At 48.9% G+C, this 20,991-nt stretch overlaps 1 protein-coding gene across 6 annotated transcripts in view; it reads left to right on the top strand.

The window, feature by feature from the left end:
• Positions 1–20,991, top strand: part of OPCML (opioid binding protein/cell adhesion molecule like) — a 1,215,017-nt gene that overhangs the window by 623,220 nt on the left and 570,806 nt on the right. For 4 of the 6 annotated variants that reach the window (XM_089314649.1, XM_089314643.1, XM_070048374.2 and 1 more), the window contains exon 2: positions 14,220–14,304. In XM_089314649.1, coding sequence (XP_089170775.1) covers positions 14,220–14,304 — 85 coding nt within the window. Of the gene's footprint in view, positions 1–13,498; positions 14,305–20,991 lie in introns of those variants that run through there. The other 2 variants (XM_051818651.3, XM_089314640.1) reach the window with 2 other exon arrangements.

Genomic DNA, 20,991 nt, shown 5'->3' with positions numbered 1-20,991 from the left:
CTGAATTACTACCAACAAAATCTTATTCAACATCCAAATAAGGACAAATATCATTGACAATTTGACATTTGATGTGTGAATCTTTTTTTTTTTAAAGAAAAGATTTATTTATTTGAAAGGCAAAGTTACAGAGAGACAGAGGCAGAGACAGAGAGAGATTTTCCATCCTCTGGTTCACTCCCCAATTGGCTGCAACGGCCGTAGTGAGCTGTGCTGATCTGAAGCCAGGAGCCAGGAACTTCCTCCTGGTTTCCCACGCAGGTGCAGGGGCCCAAGGACTTGGGCCATCTTCCACTGCTTTTCCAGGCTATAGAAGAGAATTGACTAGGAAGCAGAGCAGCCGGGACTCGAACCGGCACTCATATGGGATGCTGGCACCAGCACCTGGTTTCTTTATCTAATAAGAACTCTTGCCACATAAAGATGTTAGAAAAATATTGTATTACATGTTATTTTTAGGGTATTGAGGGCTGGCATTGGTGGAATGATGATGATGATGATGACGACAATGACTGTCATTATTTTCTAAATAGTGGTTGTTGGTCAACCTCTGAAGTGGGTCCAGAGGCAGACTTCTGATCTAAAGAAAATCATCCCCCTGTGCTTATGGATCATCACCCGTTTATAAAATGCTGCAATTAACTCCAAGCTTCTCACAGTGAAGCTGAAATAGAACTTGCTCATTCTTTTCCCTACTCCTCAGCTGCCTTCATCCTCAGATCACCTCCACACGACTTCTGCTACCCCACAGGTGAAATTCCTTCTGCAACAGTCACCCGTGTCCTCCACGGTGCCAGATCAGGGCCACGATCTTCACTAACCCGTGTTCTCTAGTATTTAACATGTGAACCACTCTTGGCTCCTCAAAGCTCTGCTCCCTCCCTGATCTCTTTGTGGTCACTGATTCCTGGGTTCTCCTCTTCTCTGGCCACTCACCAGGCTCCTTCATGAGTTCCTGTCCACTCACTCCCTTTTTTTTCATTTGGCAGATAGAGTTAGATAGTGAGAGAGAGAGAGAGAGAGAGAGAGAGATCTTCCTTCTGTTGGTTCACCCCCCAAATGGCTGCCACAGCCAGCGCGCTGCGCCGATCCAAAGCCAGGAGCCAGGTGCTCCTTCCTGGTTTCCCATGCAGGTGCAGAGGCCCAAGCACTTGGGCCATCCCCCACTGCCCTCCTGGGCCACAGCAGAGAGCTGGACTGGAAGAGGAGCAACTGGGACTAGAACCCTGTGCCCATATGGGATGCCGGCGCTGCAGGCAGAGGATTAACCAAGTGAGCCACGGCGCCGGCCCCTCCACTCACCTTTCCATGTGTGTGCTGCCCTGGATATACACTTACTGCTTTCTTCCTTCTCAGCTCCTGCTCTTACTGAGTGACTTCATTAGCACCCAGGGCTTCAGCTCCCACTTACAACAGAGATGAATCCAAAATCCAAACTATAAACAGAGTTTCTTTCTCAGGCTCAAAACCTAAATATTCAAATGCCAACAGAATATTTGACTTGGATGTTTTACTAGCACCTCGGGTTCAACATGTAACACCCTGTTCCCCACTCAGTGTCAACTACTCGTACCATGTCTGTGTGCCTGGGAACATCAGCCGCTTCATTGCCAAAATCAGGAGCCAAGTGGCAGCCCAAGTCCTAGGCAGTCTTAAAAAGTGAACTCAAAGTTTCTTACTTTGTGTGGCTTCCCAGAACCCTCATCCAGCTTAGATGGCCTGATTCTGACGCCCTGGGATATCCTGGACTCTTTTATTTCAAATCTTATTGTATTGAAATATGATACCTGATGTCTTTTCCTTGCTAGACTATGACTATAAACTCCTTGAGGACAGGTAATATATCACATTTTTTATTTCTTTAGGCCCAGCAAAGTGCCTATATTCAGTGAATGTTGGTACAAACAAGCAAAGGAAATGACTGAATTTGTCAACAAAATAAATAAATGAACAAGCAAAAATAATGATCAGGTTGCAAGTGACCAGCACACAAGTTGAAATCCAAGTTCTAGCTCCTCCCTAAGACTGGAGAGATCAAGCTCATGTTAGAAGGAACAGGACAGAATCCCTGTGATACAGTGCCTCCCTGAATGCTTGCCCTCTCCTCGCCAAGCAGGGTGTCTTATATTGAACTTGCCCAATCCTTGAAAGTGAAAGAAGTGTTGTTTTCACTTTGTAAACAATGAAGGAATTTGGGCTCAGAGAAGCCTGGCCTGTTTCTTGAGGTTCCCCAGCTCCGTGGTGGCAGGTCCTGGTGTCTTGCCGGGCCAGCTGACCCCTAATGGGCGTCCTCTCCTCTACTCTGAGTTCCTGGGGCAGAAGAAGCCATTTCCCACTGGCTGCAATCTTTGTCCTATAGATTACAGCAACAGTGGGAGTGGTAAGATTATAACACTACTACTGAACACTTAAAAAACACATTTTATGACTTGGAGGCCTCAGTATGATGTTTTCCATTATTTGATTTATAGAACTACATGAGGTGTGACTGTAAAGTAATGAGGCTGATTTTATAGTATGGCTTGTGGAAATTGGTCCGTTATGGGATGCTCTGGCCTGACTACGTGGAGATGTTTTAGTACCATTGATACCTTGTGATTCCTTCCCTACAGCTGAGGTATTTGGGGACTGGGGACTGGGAAGGAGAAGGGGGAGAGTCCCAGAGTGGGGATGGCATCGCGTCTTCTGCTGTCCAGAGACTGGAGAGTGGAACTCACACTACTCACTCAACAGATTTTTCTGAGTATTAACTCTGTATCTGGCCTTAGACTGTAATAAAGGAATCAAGGATGAGAAGGCAGCACCTTGTTCTCAGGCAACTGGCAGTTCTGATGGGGCAGAGACAGTTGCATGCAGACAATGCACACGGAAAGTTGGCAGGGGCTGGTGTTATCTCACGTAGTTTCTACAGCTGTGGGTACATCAGCTTCTATATCTGGAGGAACCCCGCAGATAACATTTCACAAGGGTAATCTTGTGTGTCCTGCATTTTTCTGTCCGCTTTCCTATTTTACTTTTGCTGTTGTTGTCTTTGCTTTTGATTTTAACATTTGGCTATTTTTTGTTTTGTCGATTTTATCACTTTGGCATTAAAGACAGACAAGGGGATCTGAAGGACCTGTGCCCCTGAGAGCTGCCATCACCCAGGTGTTGTGACAGGAACGTTCACGTGCACGATCCTGTTCACCCCAGCGTGGTGAAGAAGCTCCTATTAGCACTACTTACAGCAGCAGAGATGGAGACCCAGAGCAAAAGGAGCTTGCTGGGGGCCACAGAGCTCGTAGATGCAGAGCTGGGATTTAAGCAGGCTTGGCTCTGCCCACTGGCCGAGCAGACAGGTGTGCTACCCTGGAAAGCAGGTGATGTGGTCTATGGCAGAAAGATGAGCAGATTAGAGTCCAGCTGGCCTGAGTTGAGACCTCAGGCCAGCAGCTGACCAGGAAAACCATTGAATGTATATTTGTCTCGGTTTGGAAGAGCATGAAAAGAGAATGAGAAATGAGGCTCCTCATCAGGGTCACGCCACGCACTGATGGCGGAAGTGGCTGTTACACAGGGAGTGCTTCTGGTTTTGTGGTTGTCGGTGCTTGCGTCCCATCCAAAGTTTGGTGACTGACTGACACAGGCTTCCCACCATAATACTGGGAGCCTAGTCAGTTCTGACCACTGTCTTCATCAGCCACACATTTCTACTCCACTCCAGTCCCACAGCCCGAGGGCCCTGAGAGAGCCCCTTCCATCACACGAAGCAGCCAGGGTGCTGATGCATTGCTGTGCCCCATGCGCCCATACTGGCGGAGGTGGGTTTCTGTAATATAAATATGCACCAAGCACAGGCTTCTCACTTATGTCTCTTCCTAATGCACACACAGAGCAGCTGGGTACAATCTTCTCCCGATAAACACAAGCTGCACGTTTTCCTTATTTATGAATAACACACAGGATGAAAATGCCTTTACAACAGGATACACATTTCAATGGATTTTTCTGTGGGATCCCAAGTTCTCCTAACCCATCCCCATCTACATAGCCCCTCCAGGACAAAATGAATGCTTATTAAGCACCACATAAACCTCTTCATCCCAGGATGATTTCTGATTCTAAGGTTGGGTCTTCAAAATCAGAACGAGACCTAGCCTGCTTCCCATCTCTTTCTCTCTCTCTTTCTCTCTCTCTCTCTCTCTTACACACACACACACACACACACACACACACATCCTTTGCACACTTGGAAGTTGTTCTGTTCTGCCAAGTCCAGTGTATCTGCCCACAGAAACACTTTAGAAAAGAAACGGTGATGGGGGACAATCTGGCTTCTTTCTGTAGGCAATAAGAAGTAGCCCTGGGGCCAGCGCTGTATCCTATCAGTTAAAGCCACCACCTGCAGTGCCGGCATCCCATATAGGCGCCAGTTTGCAAATCCCAGCTGCTCCACTTCTTACCCAGCTCCCTTCTAATGTGTCTGGGGAAGCAGAGGAAGATTGTCCAAGTCCTTGCACCCCTGCACCCACATGGAAGACTGGGAAGAAACTCCTGGCTCCTGGCTTTAGGTTGGCCCAACTCCAGCCATTGCAGCCATTTGGGGAGTGAACCAGCAGATGGGGATAGAAGACCTCTCTCTTTCTCTCTCTCTCTGCCTCTGTCTCTCTGTAACTTTGCCTTTCAAACAAATGCATAAATCCAAAAACAAGTAGCCTTTATTGAGAATTAACTGAGCACCAAAAGGATATCAAATATGCCTTTTATTTGCTAGGGACTGAATTGGGTCTAATAACCATCAATGTGACTGTATCTGAGGATAACACTATTAGAAAGTGATTAAGGTCAAATGAGGTCATAAGGGGTGGGTCCTAACTTGGTAGAATTAGTGACATCACAAGATGGGCAAGATGGAGAGCTCTGTCTCTGTCTCTCTCTGTCCTCCATGGGAGCACAGAGCAAGAAGGCAGGAGGAGAGTCCTCACCAGAAGACCGTGATCCCAGACTACCACCTGCAGTACTGGGAGAAAATCAGCTGCTATGCGCCCTTGGCATGTTGGTGTGGCAGCCCAAGCTGAATGAGACAAACACAGACACTGGACAATTTTGCTGCAACCATTGCTTCCATTTGCAGGTGTGGGAGCTGAGGATGAGAGAAGGTAGAGCACTTGGGCAAGTTCACGCAACGTGAGCTGTCCAGGTGGCATCAAGCCCGTGTCTGGCTGCCATGTCCTTGCTCCAGGCTTCCCCATTCTGCTAGAAGCAGAGGCTTTCAGCTGACCTAGATCACAGCAAGGGAGTTACTGTAGACCTGGATCTTAAACCCAGCCTTCTTGACACATATTTAGGGTAACTGCCATTCTCTGGTTTTCTTCCAGACATCATGGCCTCATTCCCAGAAATGTTAGTCTACTCTCAAAAAGCAAGACGCGGACAGTCAGGAAACATACATCAGGAGAAAACTGATATGGAGTGAAATAGCATGGATCCTCCTGGGCAGGATGAAAGGAACTCTTTAAATTACAAAGGCAAACCAGCCTCTAGGTTTGGAATGAGGGTTCCATGGATAATGTGCCTCTCCCCACTTCAGAAAATGAATGTTTCAGAGTTTGACCGCCTTTTGATTTTGTTTTGTTTTGCTTTTCATGGTAAAGCAAGTTTTGGATGAGACAAGACAGTTGTCCTCCATCAGCTACTGTAAGCTCTGACTGCTTTCTTCCACTGCCATCCTGATATCTCCGTGGGGCTGCCTTGCAGAGCAAATAGGCTCAGAGCTCCATCATAGCTCGTTGGTCACTTCTCCAACCCCTGCCTCCCTAAACCCATCCCTTCTGGAGTCATGCCTTGCACCGCCAAGAACTTGTACCACCCAGTTACTTACCAAAATCATCCTCTGTCCTTTTCTTGTTCTCATTTCCAACCTTCCAACTCTCAGGAAGTCTTAACCATGATATTGCCAAAACAGGCCCCCTGCCTTCCTATTTTTCTCTCTCCCCATTGCCACCACCATCATTTCTGGCCTGTTCTCCTGACATTCCCCTTGCCTCTGCTCTATGCCCCTGCAATCTATTCTCTACATGACAGTCAAAATGGTTTGTAAAATTTTATCAATCATGTCCTGTCACTTACCTGCCGAAACTTTTTGAGAATTATTGCACTGCACTTAGAATAAATTCTAGAGCAGTTACCACGGCCTCCAAGGCCCAGTGCAATCATGTCTCTCCCTGTCCTGCAGTCCAGCCAGGCTCCCCCTGCCCTCTGGCCTCTGTAGTAGTTGTTGCCATGGCTCTTGCTTTCATTTGGTGGGTGCCTGCGACTAGTCGGGTCTCATTTCAAATGCCACTTGTTCAAAGAGTCTTTCCCTGACTTTCCAACTAATCACTCTCCTTCATCAAGCTTTCCTTTAAACGTATAGCACATAACACAGTCTAAATATTTGCATTTACCCACTGTTTTACCATCTCCTTCCTCCATATCGGCACTGGTCACCAATCCTTGCAGAAAAGCCTAGAAGAAAAATGGTTTTCTCATTGAGAACCCACTGCCTCTCCTGTCCCTAGAACAGTTCCCAGCATTCAAGAGCCTTGTAACATACATGTGCAGAATTAGCAAATGATTTAGCAGATGAAAATAATATTGGAGTTGTCCCTTTTCTCATTGGTTTCTTTCTTTGCCATGGGTGTCCCTCTCTTTGTAGGAGTGACTATGAGGGAAAGAATGCCATGCCACAAGTAAAGACAGCTTCCACACCTGCAGCACTGGGTGTCTCTGTCCTTCACTAAACACTGCAACAGGGTACTCATGCCTGGTCATAGCCAGCAGCCAGCACTGGAGGCCTGTACGATTGTTTAGGTGCAGAGCAGAAATAGCTGCCCACAGGATAACCTTCATTTGTGTTTGGTTTTTCCAAGACTCCTCATCCCTTCTGGGGGATGAGTTGTGTATACCTTTGCTCAGCTGTGCCCAGAATACAGCTTTTCAGCCACATGAGATATAGGCAAGTTACAGGCACACAATCTCATTTTGGCTAAATCGAAATGAAATTATGTGATTACACTTCTACAGGTGCTTTTCCCAGGAGGGTTGCTTCAACTTTTACCCAACTTCTCTGGGCCATTCTATAATGGTACTTCAGAAAGTTCATGGAAAATGGAATGAAAAGAGAAGTTTAGTAGTGCAGTGGACATTTGACATAGTGTCCCATCTCAGAGTGCCTGGGTTTGAGTCTCAGCTCTGCTTCCAACTCCAGCTTCCTACTAAAGTTCACCCTGACAGGCAAAGATGATAGCTCGAGTAGTTATGTCCCTGCCGCCCACTTGAGAGACAGGGACTGAATTCCCAACCCCCAGTCTTGGCCTTGTACACCTCTGGCTGTTACAGGTATGTGGGAGTGAAGTGATGGATAAAAAGTATCAATCTGTCTGTCTCTGTCTTTCAAATAAATAAATAAGTAGATAGATAAATTTTTAAAGATTTATTTATTTTACTTATAAGACAGAGTTACAGAGAGGGAGAGGCAGAGGAAGAGAGACAGATCTTCCATCCACTGGTTCACTCTCCCAATGACTGTGACGGCTAGAGTTGTGCCAGTCCAAAGCCAGCAGCCAGGAGCTTCCTCCAGGTCTCCGACATGGGTGCAGCGCCCAAGGATTTGGGCCATCCTCCATTGCTTTCTCAGGTGCATTAGCAGGGAGCTGGATTGGAAGTGGAGCAGCCTGGACTCAAACCCGCGCCTATATGGGATGCCTGCATTGTAGGCAGTGGCTTAACCTGCTACACCACAGCATTGACTGCAGATAAATAAATTTTTAAAGATAGCTATCTTGGTGCAAACTTTTTTGAAGTCCATGCATAGTTTTTTCATAATATGCATTTTCATGAACTTTTTGCAGACTTCTCAAAGGCATGGATTGCAAAAGTTTTTGCATCAGAAATAAACATAAGCTGTGGATACTACCTTTTAGTTTCAGATGGCTGGAGTCAACTGAATTCTTCCTAGGGGGTCACCATGGTTCTTTTGACCCTTCTTTCTTCTCTATTTCCATCTTCTCTGCCCTGAGAAAACTCCCTTTTGTCCAGCCTTTGTGTGGTTATTTGTCTCTAATTGGCAAGTGGACTCTTTCCTTGTTCTCATTACAGCCTGCAACCTGTATCCCACCGTTGTTTTTTTTTTTTTTTTTACAAATTGTCATAAACAAATAACAGGTCTTCTGCAGGTCTGAGTTGCAGCTCTGGTATACATGGGGTATTTATATATTCTTTCATGCACACCTGATTGCATGTCAGGGGTTGTTATCACTTGGAAATAGGGGCTATGCTTTAGAAGTGTAATTTAAGATTATGAAGTTTTCCAATCTGCCAAATCCTTTGGTGATGAGTTGCATGCATCACCTCATTAATTGCCCTTATATTAATCATGGATTTTTTTTTAAATTTATGGATGCTTTGACACCTTGGGGTCTTGTTCATCATAGATAGACTGCACCTCCCAGGACTGGCTAATTCCTAGAGATAAGATAGTAAGCCACTTGTTTGTGAGCAGGCTTTTCACAGGTGAACTAATCAATCCGAAGCTCATACCTCCTCAAATAATTCCTTTATCAACTCCTCACACATGAAGCTAATATTTTCTTCACTGTAAATCACCCCCAGGCCAGAAATTAAACAACCAGAGATCTCTCCTACAACAGAGAGCCAGAGAGCCAGCCAAAAGTATTCAAACTATTCTATCTCAAACTTGCTCAAGGATGCCCATCTGCCTTTCCCATTCCTTCCATGGAAACCATTATACTCAGTGCCACGCTTCTCCTTCCTCCATGTTGGCTCAGCATGGCCTGGGGTGGTTACGCCCCTTCCTCTTGGAATAAATTCTTTCAAGGCAGTCGTCTTTGTGTCTATCCTCTGATCATCCATAATTAAAGCATGGCCCTGAGTACATTTAAAAACACCTCCACCGTCTATAAGACAGGAGGGATGCGTACTATTGAGTGCTAGTCACAGAGCTGGGGAGATGAGCAGTCAGCGACTGAACAGGCAATGCAAGTTCAGAACTGATACTCAAAGTCATCACACCAACTTGTCTTCAAAAATGTCACCATATCTTCAAGAGGGTTTAACAAGGGCCACCCTATCAGGGTACCCAGCCAGGCACTTCGTGGCAGATCCCTGATGTAAAGCAGTTGGCCCTTGTTCCATGTAGACCTTGACCCTTTTCCTTTTCTGATTTCAGTTGGGTGTTAGTCTTAGACTCCATAAAGCAATGCCTCACAGATGAGTGACATTTCTCTCAAAAATGGTAGAGTGACATAGATTAACATAAAGTCAGACCTTTGCAGCTATTTCTTCGATTCACTAGCCTTGGACTTGAGTCCGTTTATTCACGCACAGATATTGAACTTGGAACCAGTCTTACAGAAGAGAACATGAGGATACTGTAAAAAAATTCATGGAAAATGGAATTGAGAGATTTTATTTTGGTGTAAAACATTTTTGAAATCCATGCATAGTTTTTTCACAATATACATTTTTCATGAACTTTTTGACGATTTTTCATATGCAGAGATTTCCAAAAAAAAATTGTAACAAAAATAAACTTATCTTTTAATTCCATTTTTACTTGAATTTTTGGAAGAATCCTCACAGATACAGGCCCTGTTCTGTAGGACTCTAGATAGCTTTATTCAGGAGAAGCCAGAGATTATGTATTTTTTAAAGGTGTATTTATTTTTTTGAAAGGCAGAGTTACAGAGACAGGGAGAGACACAGAAATCTTCCATCTGTTTTATTCCCTAAGGCTGCAATGCCCAGGAGTCAGGAGCCCTGAACTCCAACCAGGTTTCCCACTAGGTGCAGGGGCCTAAGTACTTGGGCCATCTTCCACTATCGTCCGAGGAGCATTAACAGAGAGCTGAATTAGAAATGGGGCAACCAGGATTTGAACCATCATCCACACAGGATGCCGCCATTGCAGGGAATGGCTTAACCTGCTGTGCCACTGGATTGGCCCAGGGACCATGCATTATTAAGAAAGTCTGTATCTGTGTCAGTCCATCTCTGCCTCTCTTCACTTGCCTCAGCCATTCTTTTCCTGTCTATGACCCTCTGCTTTTTTCTCCTTTCTCATGCAACAACTCCTCCTATCTCAAACAGTGGTTCACAGGCTGATTTAGCAACCAGCCCATCTTCACCTCCTGGGAAGCCATGGGACCAACAGGTGCAAGAGTAAGGGAGGGTATTGGAATGCTCTACAATGGAGGGGCAGGAGCTGCATTGCGTGGAGCATGTGACAGCCTGACCCAGCTCCACAACTGTCACCCACCCACGTTCAACATACCAACTCTGTAACTAAAGCAATTTGGCACTGGGGTCTCACATTCTCAGCTTGACATGGTTTAAAAGATGAGAAAGAGCCTTTCCAGTCTGGTGGTACTGACAGTGGCATCACCAGGTTGAGAGGATGATAAGCAACATGTAATGCACTCAAGTCTTGACAAAATCCGATTGTTGATAAAATTGGGGAGTGATCCCAAGAAGTAAGGAGGGGGCTGCTCCTGGAGTCCTGAGCCTCTTTTGTTTGTTTGATTTTTCTTTTTTTAAAGAAATGAGAGAGAGAGAGAGGGAGAGAGAGAGAGAGAGAACTGGTCTTCCATCTGCAGTTTCACTCCCCAAATATCTGCAACAGCTGGAGCTGGGCGGGTCTGAAGCCAGGAGCCAGCAGCCTCCTCCAGGTCTCCCAGAGTGTAGGTGCCCAAGGACCTGGGCCAGCCTCCTCTGCTTTCCCAGGCCATTAGCATGGAGCTGGATCAGAAGTGGAGCACCAGGACTTGAGAGGGTGCCCATATGGGATGCTTGCACAGTGCCACAGTGCTGGCCTTGAGCCTCTTGTCTCTGAATCTTTACTCCCTCAGTCTGTAGAGTAGGTATTCTGGAATGAGTGCCAGTCCCATCTCTGCTTTCAGGAAATGGTCTACTGGGTGTTGCCCCGTCTCCAAAATGATGAGTGGTGAGCATTCTCGTTTTTGTTGTTATTGTTGTTTTTTAAAAGATTTATTTATTTATTTGAAAGTCAGAACTACAGAGAGAAAGGAGAGGCGGGGAGGGGGGTGTCTTCCATCCACTGGGTTCACTCCCCAATTGGCCGCAATGGCCAGAGCTGCGCCAAGCAGAAGCTAGGAGCCAGAAGCTTCTTCCAGGTCTCCCACACGGGTGCAGAGGCCCAAGGACTTGGGCCATCTTCTACTGCTTTCCCAGGCCATAGCAGAGAATTGAATCAGAAGTGGAGCAGCTGGGTCTTGAACCAGCACCCATATGGGATGCCGGTGCTTCAGGCCAGGGCGTTAATCTGCTGTGCCACAGCACTGGGCCAAGTGGGCATTCTCTTCCTGAGGTCAGATGCACTAAGTAAGATTTTAGAGCATTTTATGAGGGGGGATGAGGCAGGGCTCTGTCCCTGAGAGCTGGGAGCAGAAACCTTTTGATCCTTCAGGAACTAAAGTATGCTAATCCTCCGCCTTGCAGCGCCGGCACACCGGGTTCTAGTCCTGGTCGGGGCGCCGAATTCTGTCCCGGTTGCCCCTCTTCCAGGCCAGCTCTCTGCTGTGGCCTGGGAGTGCAGTGGAGAATGGCCCAAGTACTTGTGCCCTGCACCCCAATGGAGACCAGGAGAAGTACCTGGCTCCTGCCTTCAGATCAGCGCGGTGCGCTAGCTGCGGCGCGGCCATTGGAGGGTGAACCAACGGCAAAAGGAAGACCTTTCTCTCTCTCTCTCTCACTGTCCACTCTGCCTGTCCAAAAAAAAAAAAAAGTATTGTCGCTCCCCCTCTTCGTGGAGGAACGACACAGGACCCTGCGCTGTTCTTTCGTCTGCTCGGCCCTCCCCGGGTTTGCTGCTGGTTCTTCCCGGGTTGGCTACTATCCCTTCCACCTCCGTGGAAGGGCAGTTCCCCCTGGCCACATTCCCCACTTCCGCAGGGGAGCGGCACACCGCCGGCCGGCTCTTCTCGGGGGCTGCACAGGTGTTCCTTCAGCTAGATGTTCCCCATAGATGTTCCTGGTGCATGCCGTCTCTCTCCTCCTTTATAGTCCTCCTCCGCCAATCCCAACTCGGCTGCCCACACGCCGAGTACGCTGCTCTCCTCCAATCAGGAGCAAGTCCTACAGTTTATTAGCTGAACTGGAGGCAGCTGTGCGGAAGCTGTTTACTTCTCTCCCAGCGCCATATTGTGGGAGAGCAGATGCACAGAACAAGTCTCAATTCCAGCAACTCAGTCCAGTCCGAATTGCTCCCCACAAGTATAAGTGATAAGAGCTTAGTTTTGAATTAAATTTTATTTTCCCCATGGTGCAGCACCCAGTCTCATTTAACAAAAGGCTCTGAGAAAGACTACAGTCCAACAGGTGCACGGAGCAACCCTTAAATTAGACTAAGAGGGCATGCAGTGAGGAGAGCCTTCTGCCCAGGCCCAAGAAATCTGTAGCTTTTGGATTTAGAACAGTTAGAAATGAATCTGAGCCCAAAGAAAAGGAGGGTGGTGGGAGGGTTCTACGAACCTCGGGTCACCAGCCCCCGGACCCACACCGTTAATGCACTGTTCTCATGGTCATAAAGTCATAGATGGATTTTAGGAAGATCAGTCCTAATATTCTTAGACTTGCGTGTGTTTTTCCCAACCCTTTCTTTTTAAGATCACAAGATGCAGGGGCAATAAGGCCGGGTTAAGATGCGGGCTGTTGTGTATGTTGTGTGAGGAGTGAGGAGATTCCGGCTTGCCAGCCCACAGACACCTAGTGGTGAGCCACCAGTGTTTCCAAGGTGGGTCATCAGGGCGGGACGCTTCTTCCACGCTCTGCAAGGGCCTGGGGAGCTCTGCTTCAGGACTGGAGCCCGAGCCAGGCAGAGAGCTAGCCGGGGGCACAGCGCTGGACAGTGCGGCCTGATTCAGCCACCTGGCCTGGGAAATGTAGTTCCTGTCTCCCGGGCGAGGTTTGGCAACTTCTGCGTCGGCAGCAGGGCAAGGAAGGTGCCAGAGCCACTTTTCAATTTGCTGCTTTCCCCAGACCTCCCTCTCCCGCCCCGTGCCCTCCCCTTCTGCCTCCTTGCTCATCCCCTCCCCACTCCCACCCTTGTGTCAAGGGAAGCCACTGAGACGGGCGGGCAGCTTTCCTCGGCTTGGAGGAGCCGGGTGCATATCAGCAGGGACCCCCCCAGCCCGGGTGGGCGCCGCCGGGATGAGCGCGCCGTCCACGCCGCCCGCCGCCCGCGCGCTGCGAGTCGGCTCCGGGAGAAAGTGGCGGTCAGGGATGGAGCTGCTGCCATGACAACCCCGGCGGTCGGGGCCCGCGCGCGTCGGGGCTGCTCCCGCGAGGAAGGCGGCGCGGGGGCCGGGGGCGGCCGCTGAGCGTGGCGTCCGCGCGTCCCCGCGTCCCCGGAGGAGGCGGGGGCCGCGTCCGCCCAGCTCCCCGCGCGCCCGGGAGCCTGCGCCGGGCGGCGGCGCTCGGCGGGCTGGCTCGAGTCGCCCCGCGGCGGCAGGAGAACGCCAGCCAAGCGACCGGAGGACCGCGGGCTGCGCCGGCTGCGAGTCCCCCGCCTGCAACTTTTTCTCGCCTCCGGGTTCCAGATTCGAGACTTGGGGGGGGGGCTGGTTGATAAATATTCCTGTACATATGTGTGAGCTAATAAAACAGTTCTCGAAGCGGCTTCTCCTTCGTGCCAGAGCCACTTGCCTTCTTGTCTGGGCTATAAACTTTTGCTGCCAGACCTCTGCAGAACGTGCCCAACCGAATCCTAAAGTAGCGTCTTGAAGAGCGCGGCAGAGCGCGCACCCCGTGACCTTGATCCCCGCACCGTGCTTGCTCCTCTGCCTCCCCGGCCGCCTCCCTCCTCCCCAGGGGAGCGTCGAGAAAGCGCCTTTTTGGATGCTGGAGGGGGCATCTGGTTCTGCTGGGCTGGAGAGCCGAGGCAGGATTTGAGGAAGAATTATTAGACTCCGAGGAGCCCGGACTCTTCGCCTCGGCGTCTCCCCCGCTCCGCTGCTGGCGGGCTCCAGCCCGCGCCTGCCTCCTCCCCGCACCACTTCCGAGGCCGGCTGGCGTGCGGGGGCGCGGGACTGGGACCCCTGCCGCTGCCCGCCGGAGTTCTGGGAAGTTGTGGCTGTCGAGGATGGGGGTCTGTGGGTACCTGTTCCTGCCCTGGAAGTGCCTCGTGGTCGTGTCTCTCAGGCTGCTGTTCCTTGTACCCACAGGAGTGCCGGTGCGCAGCGGCGATGCCACCTTCCCCAAAGCTATGGACAACGTGACGGTCCGGCAGGGGGAGAGCGCCACCCTCAGGTAGGGAGCTGCGGCTCTTCGGCGGGGGACCGAGTCCCCAGGAAGCGGTGACCAGGGGAAGGGGCGAGGGAGAGAGCAAGCAGGAGGCTGCGTGGGGCAGTGGAGCAGGTGACAGGGCCTTTCGCGGGCCCAAGAGGTGCCTTCTTGCGTGTGGTCGCTGCTGATGCCCACTCTGTTGGGCAGGTTGGTCATTTGCCCCAGCTTTCCCGGTCCGTGCTCTGAGTGAATGCCGAGGGCGGTGCTGGGACTGTGTGCGTCTCTGGGGCCATGGCATGGCTTGATTCACTTGGGCGTGGGCACCAGGCTCAGGACCTGTGGGGAGCTGGACTTGAAGTGCCCGGTGGTTAGTCCGCGATGCTGGCCAGAGGGTGTGTGGTGAGGTCGGACGGTTCTCAGGATGTCCAGATAGCTTACCTAGAATGCGACACTCTGTAATTGCCAGTGCCAGGCCTTGCCCAGTTATGACTCTGCTGAAGGTACCAGCCACTCTTGCCAACCCTGGATGGAGCACCTGGGGCCCCTCCTCTGGATTACGATGGCAATTTGATGTTTGCAGCTCGGAGCCAAGGGGAGGATGCATGTAGCTTTTATGCAACGACATCACTCCTGTGTGCAAAGCACAATAGGAGGGCTTTTTGTTTTACCTTAATGAGTTACAGAGAATCACTTACATGCTCCAGGCAGAGGGGTGGAGATTCTTGGAATATGAACCTTTGGGGACTGGGCCTGCTGCAGCAGAGACTTTAATAAAAATGCAGCCACCACTTTCCACCAGCTCAGCACATCTCATCTTTTATCCCTTTAATGAGGCAGTTCTAGTCCTAGGAGACAGATTCAGGGACGTCCCAGCTTAACTATGTCTCGCAATGTACACAGGGTGAGTGCGTTTGCCCTGCCTATGACTTTGATGCTTATGGTGAAAATAAAACATTCTGACCCAGATTCAGCAGCCCAGAACAGGGGGACCGAGGGCTTTCCTCACAGTCTGTCCTGGTGAAATTCTCCCTCTCTAGACAGCCCTGTCCCTCGGGGGGAAGCAGCCAAAGACCATGGGACACTAGTATTACTTTCCAAAGCTCAAGTGCTGTTGGCATTCTTGCCACTTTGAATGAGACTTCCTTGACACTGGAGAACAAGTCCTGGAGCCCTGTCTAGTGATGCTTAGAGGCCCAAGGAGGAGAGAAGAAAGGACTGAGACACCCCTCCTAGCCTGCTTGAGGGTCAAGTGCGCCTGGCCCCAGCCTGCCTCCCGCTGTTTTAATCCTTAAACAAGGCTCGGGAGCCCACTCCCTAAGGAATGGGTGGGATGCCCATTTGAAGTGGACTAACCTGCTTAAAGACAGGGGAAACACATGGCTACACTGTGTGCTAACCAAGAACAAGCAAATGTTGGTGTGGAGGGCTGCGGATGCTGTCACACCTTTCTTGGTCTTCTGATCTCCCACTGAGGTGGATCAAATAGAATCTCAGGGCTGAGCTTCCCAAACTCCCCTTCCCTCTTCCTGCGCCTTCCACATTAGACCAGAAACTTAGCTTCCTGACTTCTGGGCTGCAACAAGACAGTTCCACCAGCAGAGGGCCAGCTTTGATCTACCATTTTTTATTAGCTGCTGGCCTGTTTTCATGATCTTCCGTTCTAATGTTTAGCAGCTGGGCTTGGTAATGGGCATGGGAATAAAAAGGAAAAGCTGAATGGCTGGTTTTTGTGCTTCATGGGGAAACAATTACCTTACATGTTCTGCTATAACTATTATCTATTACCTGTTCACATGCTGTAGTTTTTTGAAGTAACCACACATCTTGTGTTGATTTTGTCTGTCCTGTGTACTGTCACCCCATGAGTAGAGAAATTCAGCATGTGGTTCACATTCCAGTCTCTTCATCCTTCCTCTTTCTTTTACCAAGTGAGGTCTCTTTTATTATTTTCTTCATTTTTATTTAATGCCCCATTGTATAAACTCTTGTCCCTTATTCATTTTCTTCTTCCTTTCTTCCCTCCATCACTTGATTCTTATTATTCCTTAATTATTTCAGGTTTTTATTTTACTACCATCACAGTGTTTCTTAAAAGAACATTTAAACAACTCCCATAGATTATCTCTCTCCTGTTGTTTGCACACTTGCTTGCTTCACTGGCTAAAGGTTGTGTACCCATCGTAGTGAAAACCTTGTTTGTCATCACTCTGAGGGAAATCCCACGTTTCCAGTGTCTGCAAGGCCAGGTTTAGTGTGGTGCTGTGTGTCTGTCTTACTCCTTACTGTCTTAACTCCTAAGTGTTATGTATCAGTTTTGGCCTCCTTAATGATGTTCATTGGGAACTTAGTGTTCCAAATACATCCAAAGTTCAGAATGCACCAATAGAAGTGACTGATACTCAGCCACAGGCAGCCATTCCTTACGTGACTGTCCTGGATCCAGCCACCTCAAGTCTGTCTGCAAATCTTGCATGAAGTCAAATGAGGAGGCCAAGGACCTAGCAGGAAAGGCAGAGGTATCAAGAGGCTAGGTCCACCTTCACTTTCTCCAGGGAGGTGTTGCACGGCTTAGAGGAGAGTGTTTTCTTTCCTTTGGGCTTTCAGTCTTGTTGTGACAGTTCTTTGACTGCACTGAGTGGCATTACCAAGGGGTGCGCCCCAGATGACACTGAAGTTTTGAACATGGATGAAACTCATTTTTACATAAGTGAGGCAATATTATCTCCCTCCTAACTACTTCACAGTGCTACTTGAAAAGTAAAAATAATTATTTGAATATTGAGTTATTTTGCCTTCTTGGAAGAGAGATGATATAGAAAATGAAGGTTCTATTCACTATGGTTGAATTATAGCTCCTATGAATCTGATTTGAATTCATTATTACAAATGGGCCCTCTTGGCCAGAATCATTTCATTACAATTATCTGCGGTGGAGCTGAAAATGTTCTGTGTCTTTCCATCAGATTAGATATGACAAGAATCCAGAAGTCCTGTGTCGCAATGAATACCTGTGTCAGGAAGGCGGTGTTTGGCCCTCAATGTGGTCAGCAGGTGTCATTAAGCCAGCCCAGCCACAGGGGTGAGCACCAGCTGGGCTTTCCTAGGTCCCAGTCTCCTCCAAGGTTGCTTTGGTTCCTCTCTGTGTCCCAATCATCTACATACATGTGCATTTTGAGGGGATGTGGAAGGTAGGGAGGGGTTGTTGCTGTGACTGTTCTACCCCACGGGGAAAGCTCCTCCAACACAGCTGTGCGTTGCACAGTGAGCTTGTCCTTGTGTGACCATCACAGAGGGTACTTGCACAGACACGGGCAACCAACATGTCACTCGGCAGTGCAGTCTCATGGGCCCACCATAGCACAACTGAAATATTGCCATGTGGCGGCTGACTGTACTTGCTGGGTTTTTTTGTTGATTGGTTGTTATTTTTTCAAAAGCAGGATAACCAGTCATGCTGATCCAGCCTTGCTGATCTAGAATTATGCTAAATGTTGCTTTTCTAAAATATCCTTGCATTTTAATTTCATGTTCTGTGCTAACCCATTCGGAACCAAGTATCTGAGCTTTAACACCTGCCATGGTGAAATCTCAACAGTGGATTCTGGGAAAGCAACTTGCAGTGCCCGAGGACTGTGTCCTGTTGCTTGGGTGTTTTTCTGCATTTTTACACTCTCCTTCAGCAGCTTTGTTTTTCATGCAAATTAGGAAACTCAGAGTAGCCCTCAGGTTGTCCAAAACAAGCACAGGGCTTCTGCATCTCCATGTTGAAACTGCCTACACTGAGTAAGGACTGTGGCAGGGCAAAAGCTTTGCATTTGGTCTGGGAAGATGAAGACATCAAGATACACTCCAGCAGGTTCAGGTCCACAGGGAACTTCTAGGGGAAGTAGTGGTGCTCACCTCGTCTGTACGTGGAGGTCCCTGGGCTGCCTGTCTCCCAGGTGGATGAAGGCAGAAACTCTGGAGTGGGGGCTGGATGTGGGTATTTAAAACTTCCCTTGCAATGTTGCTAAAGTGGAGCCAGAGTTGAGAAGCTTTGCTGAAGGGCCGTGTCTGCCCTGGAGTCCCTGAGTGCGCCTGGTATCAGGGTGCCCTTCTCCCTCCCCCTGATCAGTCTCCTCCACCTGTGCCTGGGCCTCAGGGCCACGTGAGAAAGCACTGGCTCAGGCCTTGGGTACCTGGATTCAGTTCTTACTCTGCAGTCTCCCTGACTCTGACCTTGAGCAGGTCAGTGCAGTTGTGTGTGCTTTCCACCCAGTCTGTGGTGTCAGGTGAGATGAAGTATCCGGTGCAGATCTGGTAGCTATAAACCAACATACGTGTGCCAGTTGTTCCTCGTACTCCATGGAACTCCTCAGTAACAGCTGGCATTTCTTGCAGTCTTTTCTCATCTGCTTCACCCACTGCCCTTCTACCCTCCAGCCACCCACACCCCTTTGAAATGATTTCGTTCTGCTCCCAGGCCCCTCAGCTTCTTGCTTTCTCTTTGTGGTCCAGAATTACTCTCACCCAGGTTCTCATAATTCTTGCTCGGGCCCACACTCTTAAATTCTTTAAGTGTGGTTGTGTGTGGACAAGTGGGATCCTGGAGTTCATGTACTGAGTGCAGACACAGTGGGAAGTGTTGATCGGCTACCTTCATCCATCTCAAGGGACAGAATCTCTTAGGTCTCTAAACCTGCACCTAGTGAAGGGCTTACATCTAAACGGTTTCATCCTCTTCAAAATGCAATCCTGGGATATTCATTACAGCATTGGTAGAGATCTCAGAGTCCTGAGGGAGTTTTGGATTCCATTCAAATCACTTGCCCGAGGGTATCCTCTGATGGGAAGTTCTGTGAGTCTTCACTGTCCCTGGGGCAGACAACAAGGGAGGTGGCAGAGTTAGGAGGAAACAGTGCAGCAGCAGTGGAGTGTCCTGTTTCAAAGGTAGGCTGGCTCTGCAGAGCCTAGCTGTGACGTGGAGGCAGAGGCAGACAGGATGAGGAGGCAGGAAGAACAGACAGCTACTCAGGGATTTTGCCAAATGAGTTGAGATGTCTTGGATTAGGTCAAGGCTGCAGGGTTAACCAGACCTGGAAGGTTAAGGCTGGCTTGATGCTCTCTAGCATTCCTGATTGGTGGGAATGTGTCCACCTCCCCCTGTAAACACAGCACAGGGCCACACCCCAAAGCCGGCACGGAGATGTTTTACAGCATTAAAGATGTATGCTCCATGGCTTCCTGCACTGCTCTGGAAAACTCAGCAGCTCTTACCAAAGCCTTTTGGCTAATTAATTGGCCATTTTTAGCAAATTTGACCCTTGGGCTCAGTTGAGTCAGTTCTTTCTCATTTCCCTCCTTCCAGCGTTCTGTAAAAGGGCTCTGCCCTGGGCCTGCCTACTGTGCTTACCACAGGGCTGGCTGTGAGGGGGCTGCAGTGTGCTGTAGATCGGATGGGACCTGGCAGTGGGATGCAGCAGAGAGGAAGAGTCAAGTAGGTCTTGTTTGACCTTCCCAGGGGAGGGCTTTCAAAATTACTTATTATTAACGGGAAGCAATCTTCTCAGCCACCGATGAGGAGAGGGAATTACAGTCCAAGAAATCTTCAGGGCTGGCAGAAATTTGCATTGCCTATTAAGTTAGGAGCCAAGTGCTAACCTCTCTTGTTTTTTTTTTTTTTTTTTTTTTTTTTTTTTAACACGGACAAGACCACACCAGATTATTTCAGGATTGTTTGTTGTTTGCCCCGCAGGATGGCAGGTGTGCTTGCTGATGCTGGGTGTTGTTGACTGGAGCTGCAGTGTGCAGGGAGTAGTTGTGGGGAAGGCGCCATTCTTTTCTTCCCTGTCCATTCTCATTCCCTGCCCATCTCCCTGTAATCCACACCTACTCGGTGCTTCTTAAGTACTGGTTCAGTTTTTTTCAAACTGTGAAAATTGCAGTTATTGACATCTTGTCTGTCTAGCCCTTTCCCTGCCTAGACCTGTGTGTCATACTTCTGGTACAGGAGGTCAGAGAAAGGCAGTGTCTGAGTTTCACGTCACTGTTCCTACATAATAATACCACTGACCCATTCACGACGTGTGCAAGGGTCCCAGGGGATGAGGCATCCTTTGAAACAAACAACCCTGCCTCCGTTATCCATGATTTGTTGTGTGTCAGAAGCTGCACAGTTACTTGTCATGTCCTATTATTTTCAGAATGTCACCATCCCAATTAATGGCCCAGGAGACGGAGGTTTAGAAAAGTTATGCCAATTGCCTTTGGTCACATGGTATTATGTGTTCGCGTCTAAGTTTCCTCCTAGAAGACATTTCTGCTTCTTCTCAATTTTGCAGCACACTCTTTGCTCCCAGAGATAGAGAAACCGGGAAATTTCCCTGTGCTACAGGCAGAAAAATTCCAAAAACACTGTTTCTTGTCCGTGACTGTGTATTGGTCAAAAGGTCAGGAGACCTGCATTTTCGTGAAGGGCCATTGCCGTCTGCTGTCTAACACTTAAAATTGTCTTTGCTTTCTGGTGCTCAACTCATCTTGTTCACACTCAAGTCAATTCTCATCTCCTTTCTGGGGCTTGGGGTGTTGCCTGCAGTGAAGGCTACACATTACGACAGCCATTGTACTGTCCAGAGGCAATGATGGTCTTGCCTTTGCACCTGTTCTCAATGTTGTGCTCTCCTGTTATGTGACTTCCTACGGTCCCTGCAGTACCTTGAAAGATCTGCAAAC

Source organism: Oryctolagus cuniculus, chromosome 1 (genome assembly GCF_051225735.1).
Source record: "Oryctolagus cuniculus isolate XC-2025 breed Fujian yellow rabbit chromosome 1, ASM5122573v1, whole genome shotgun sequence".
Classification (NCBI taxonomy): domain Eukaryota; kingdom Metazoa; phylum Chordata; class Mammalia; order Lagomorpha; family Leporidae; genus Oryctolagus; species Oryctolagus cuniculus.
This window is presented reverse-complemented; position numbering and strand designations above follow the sequence as displayed.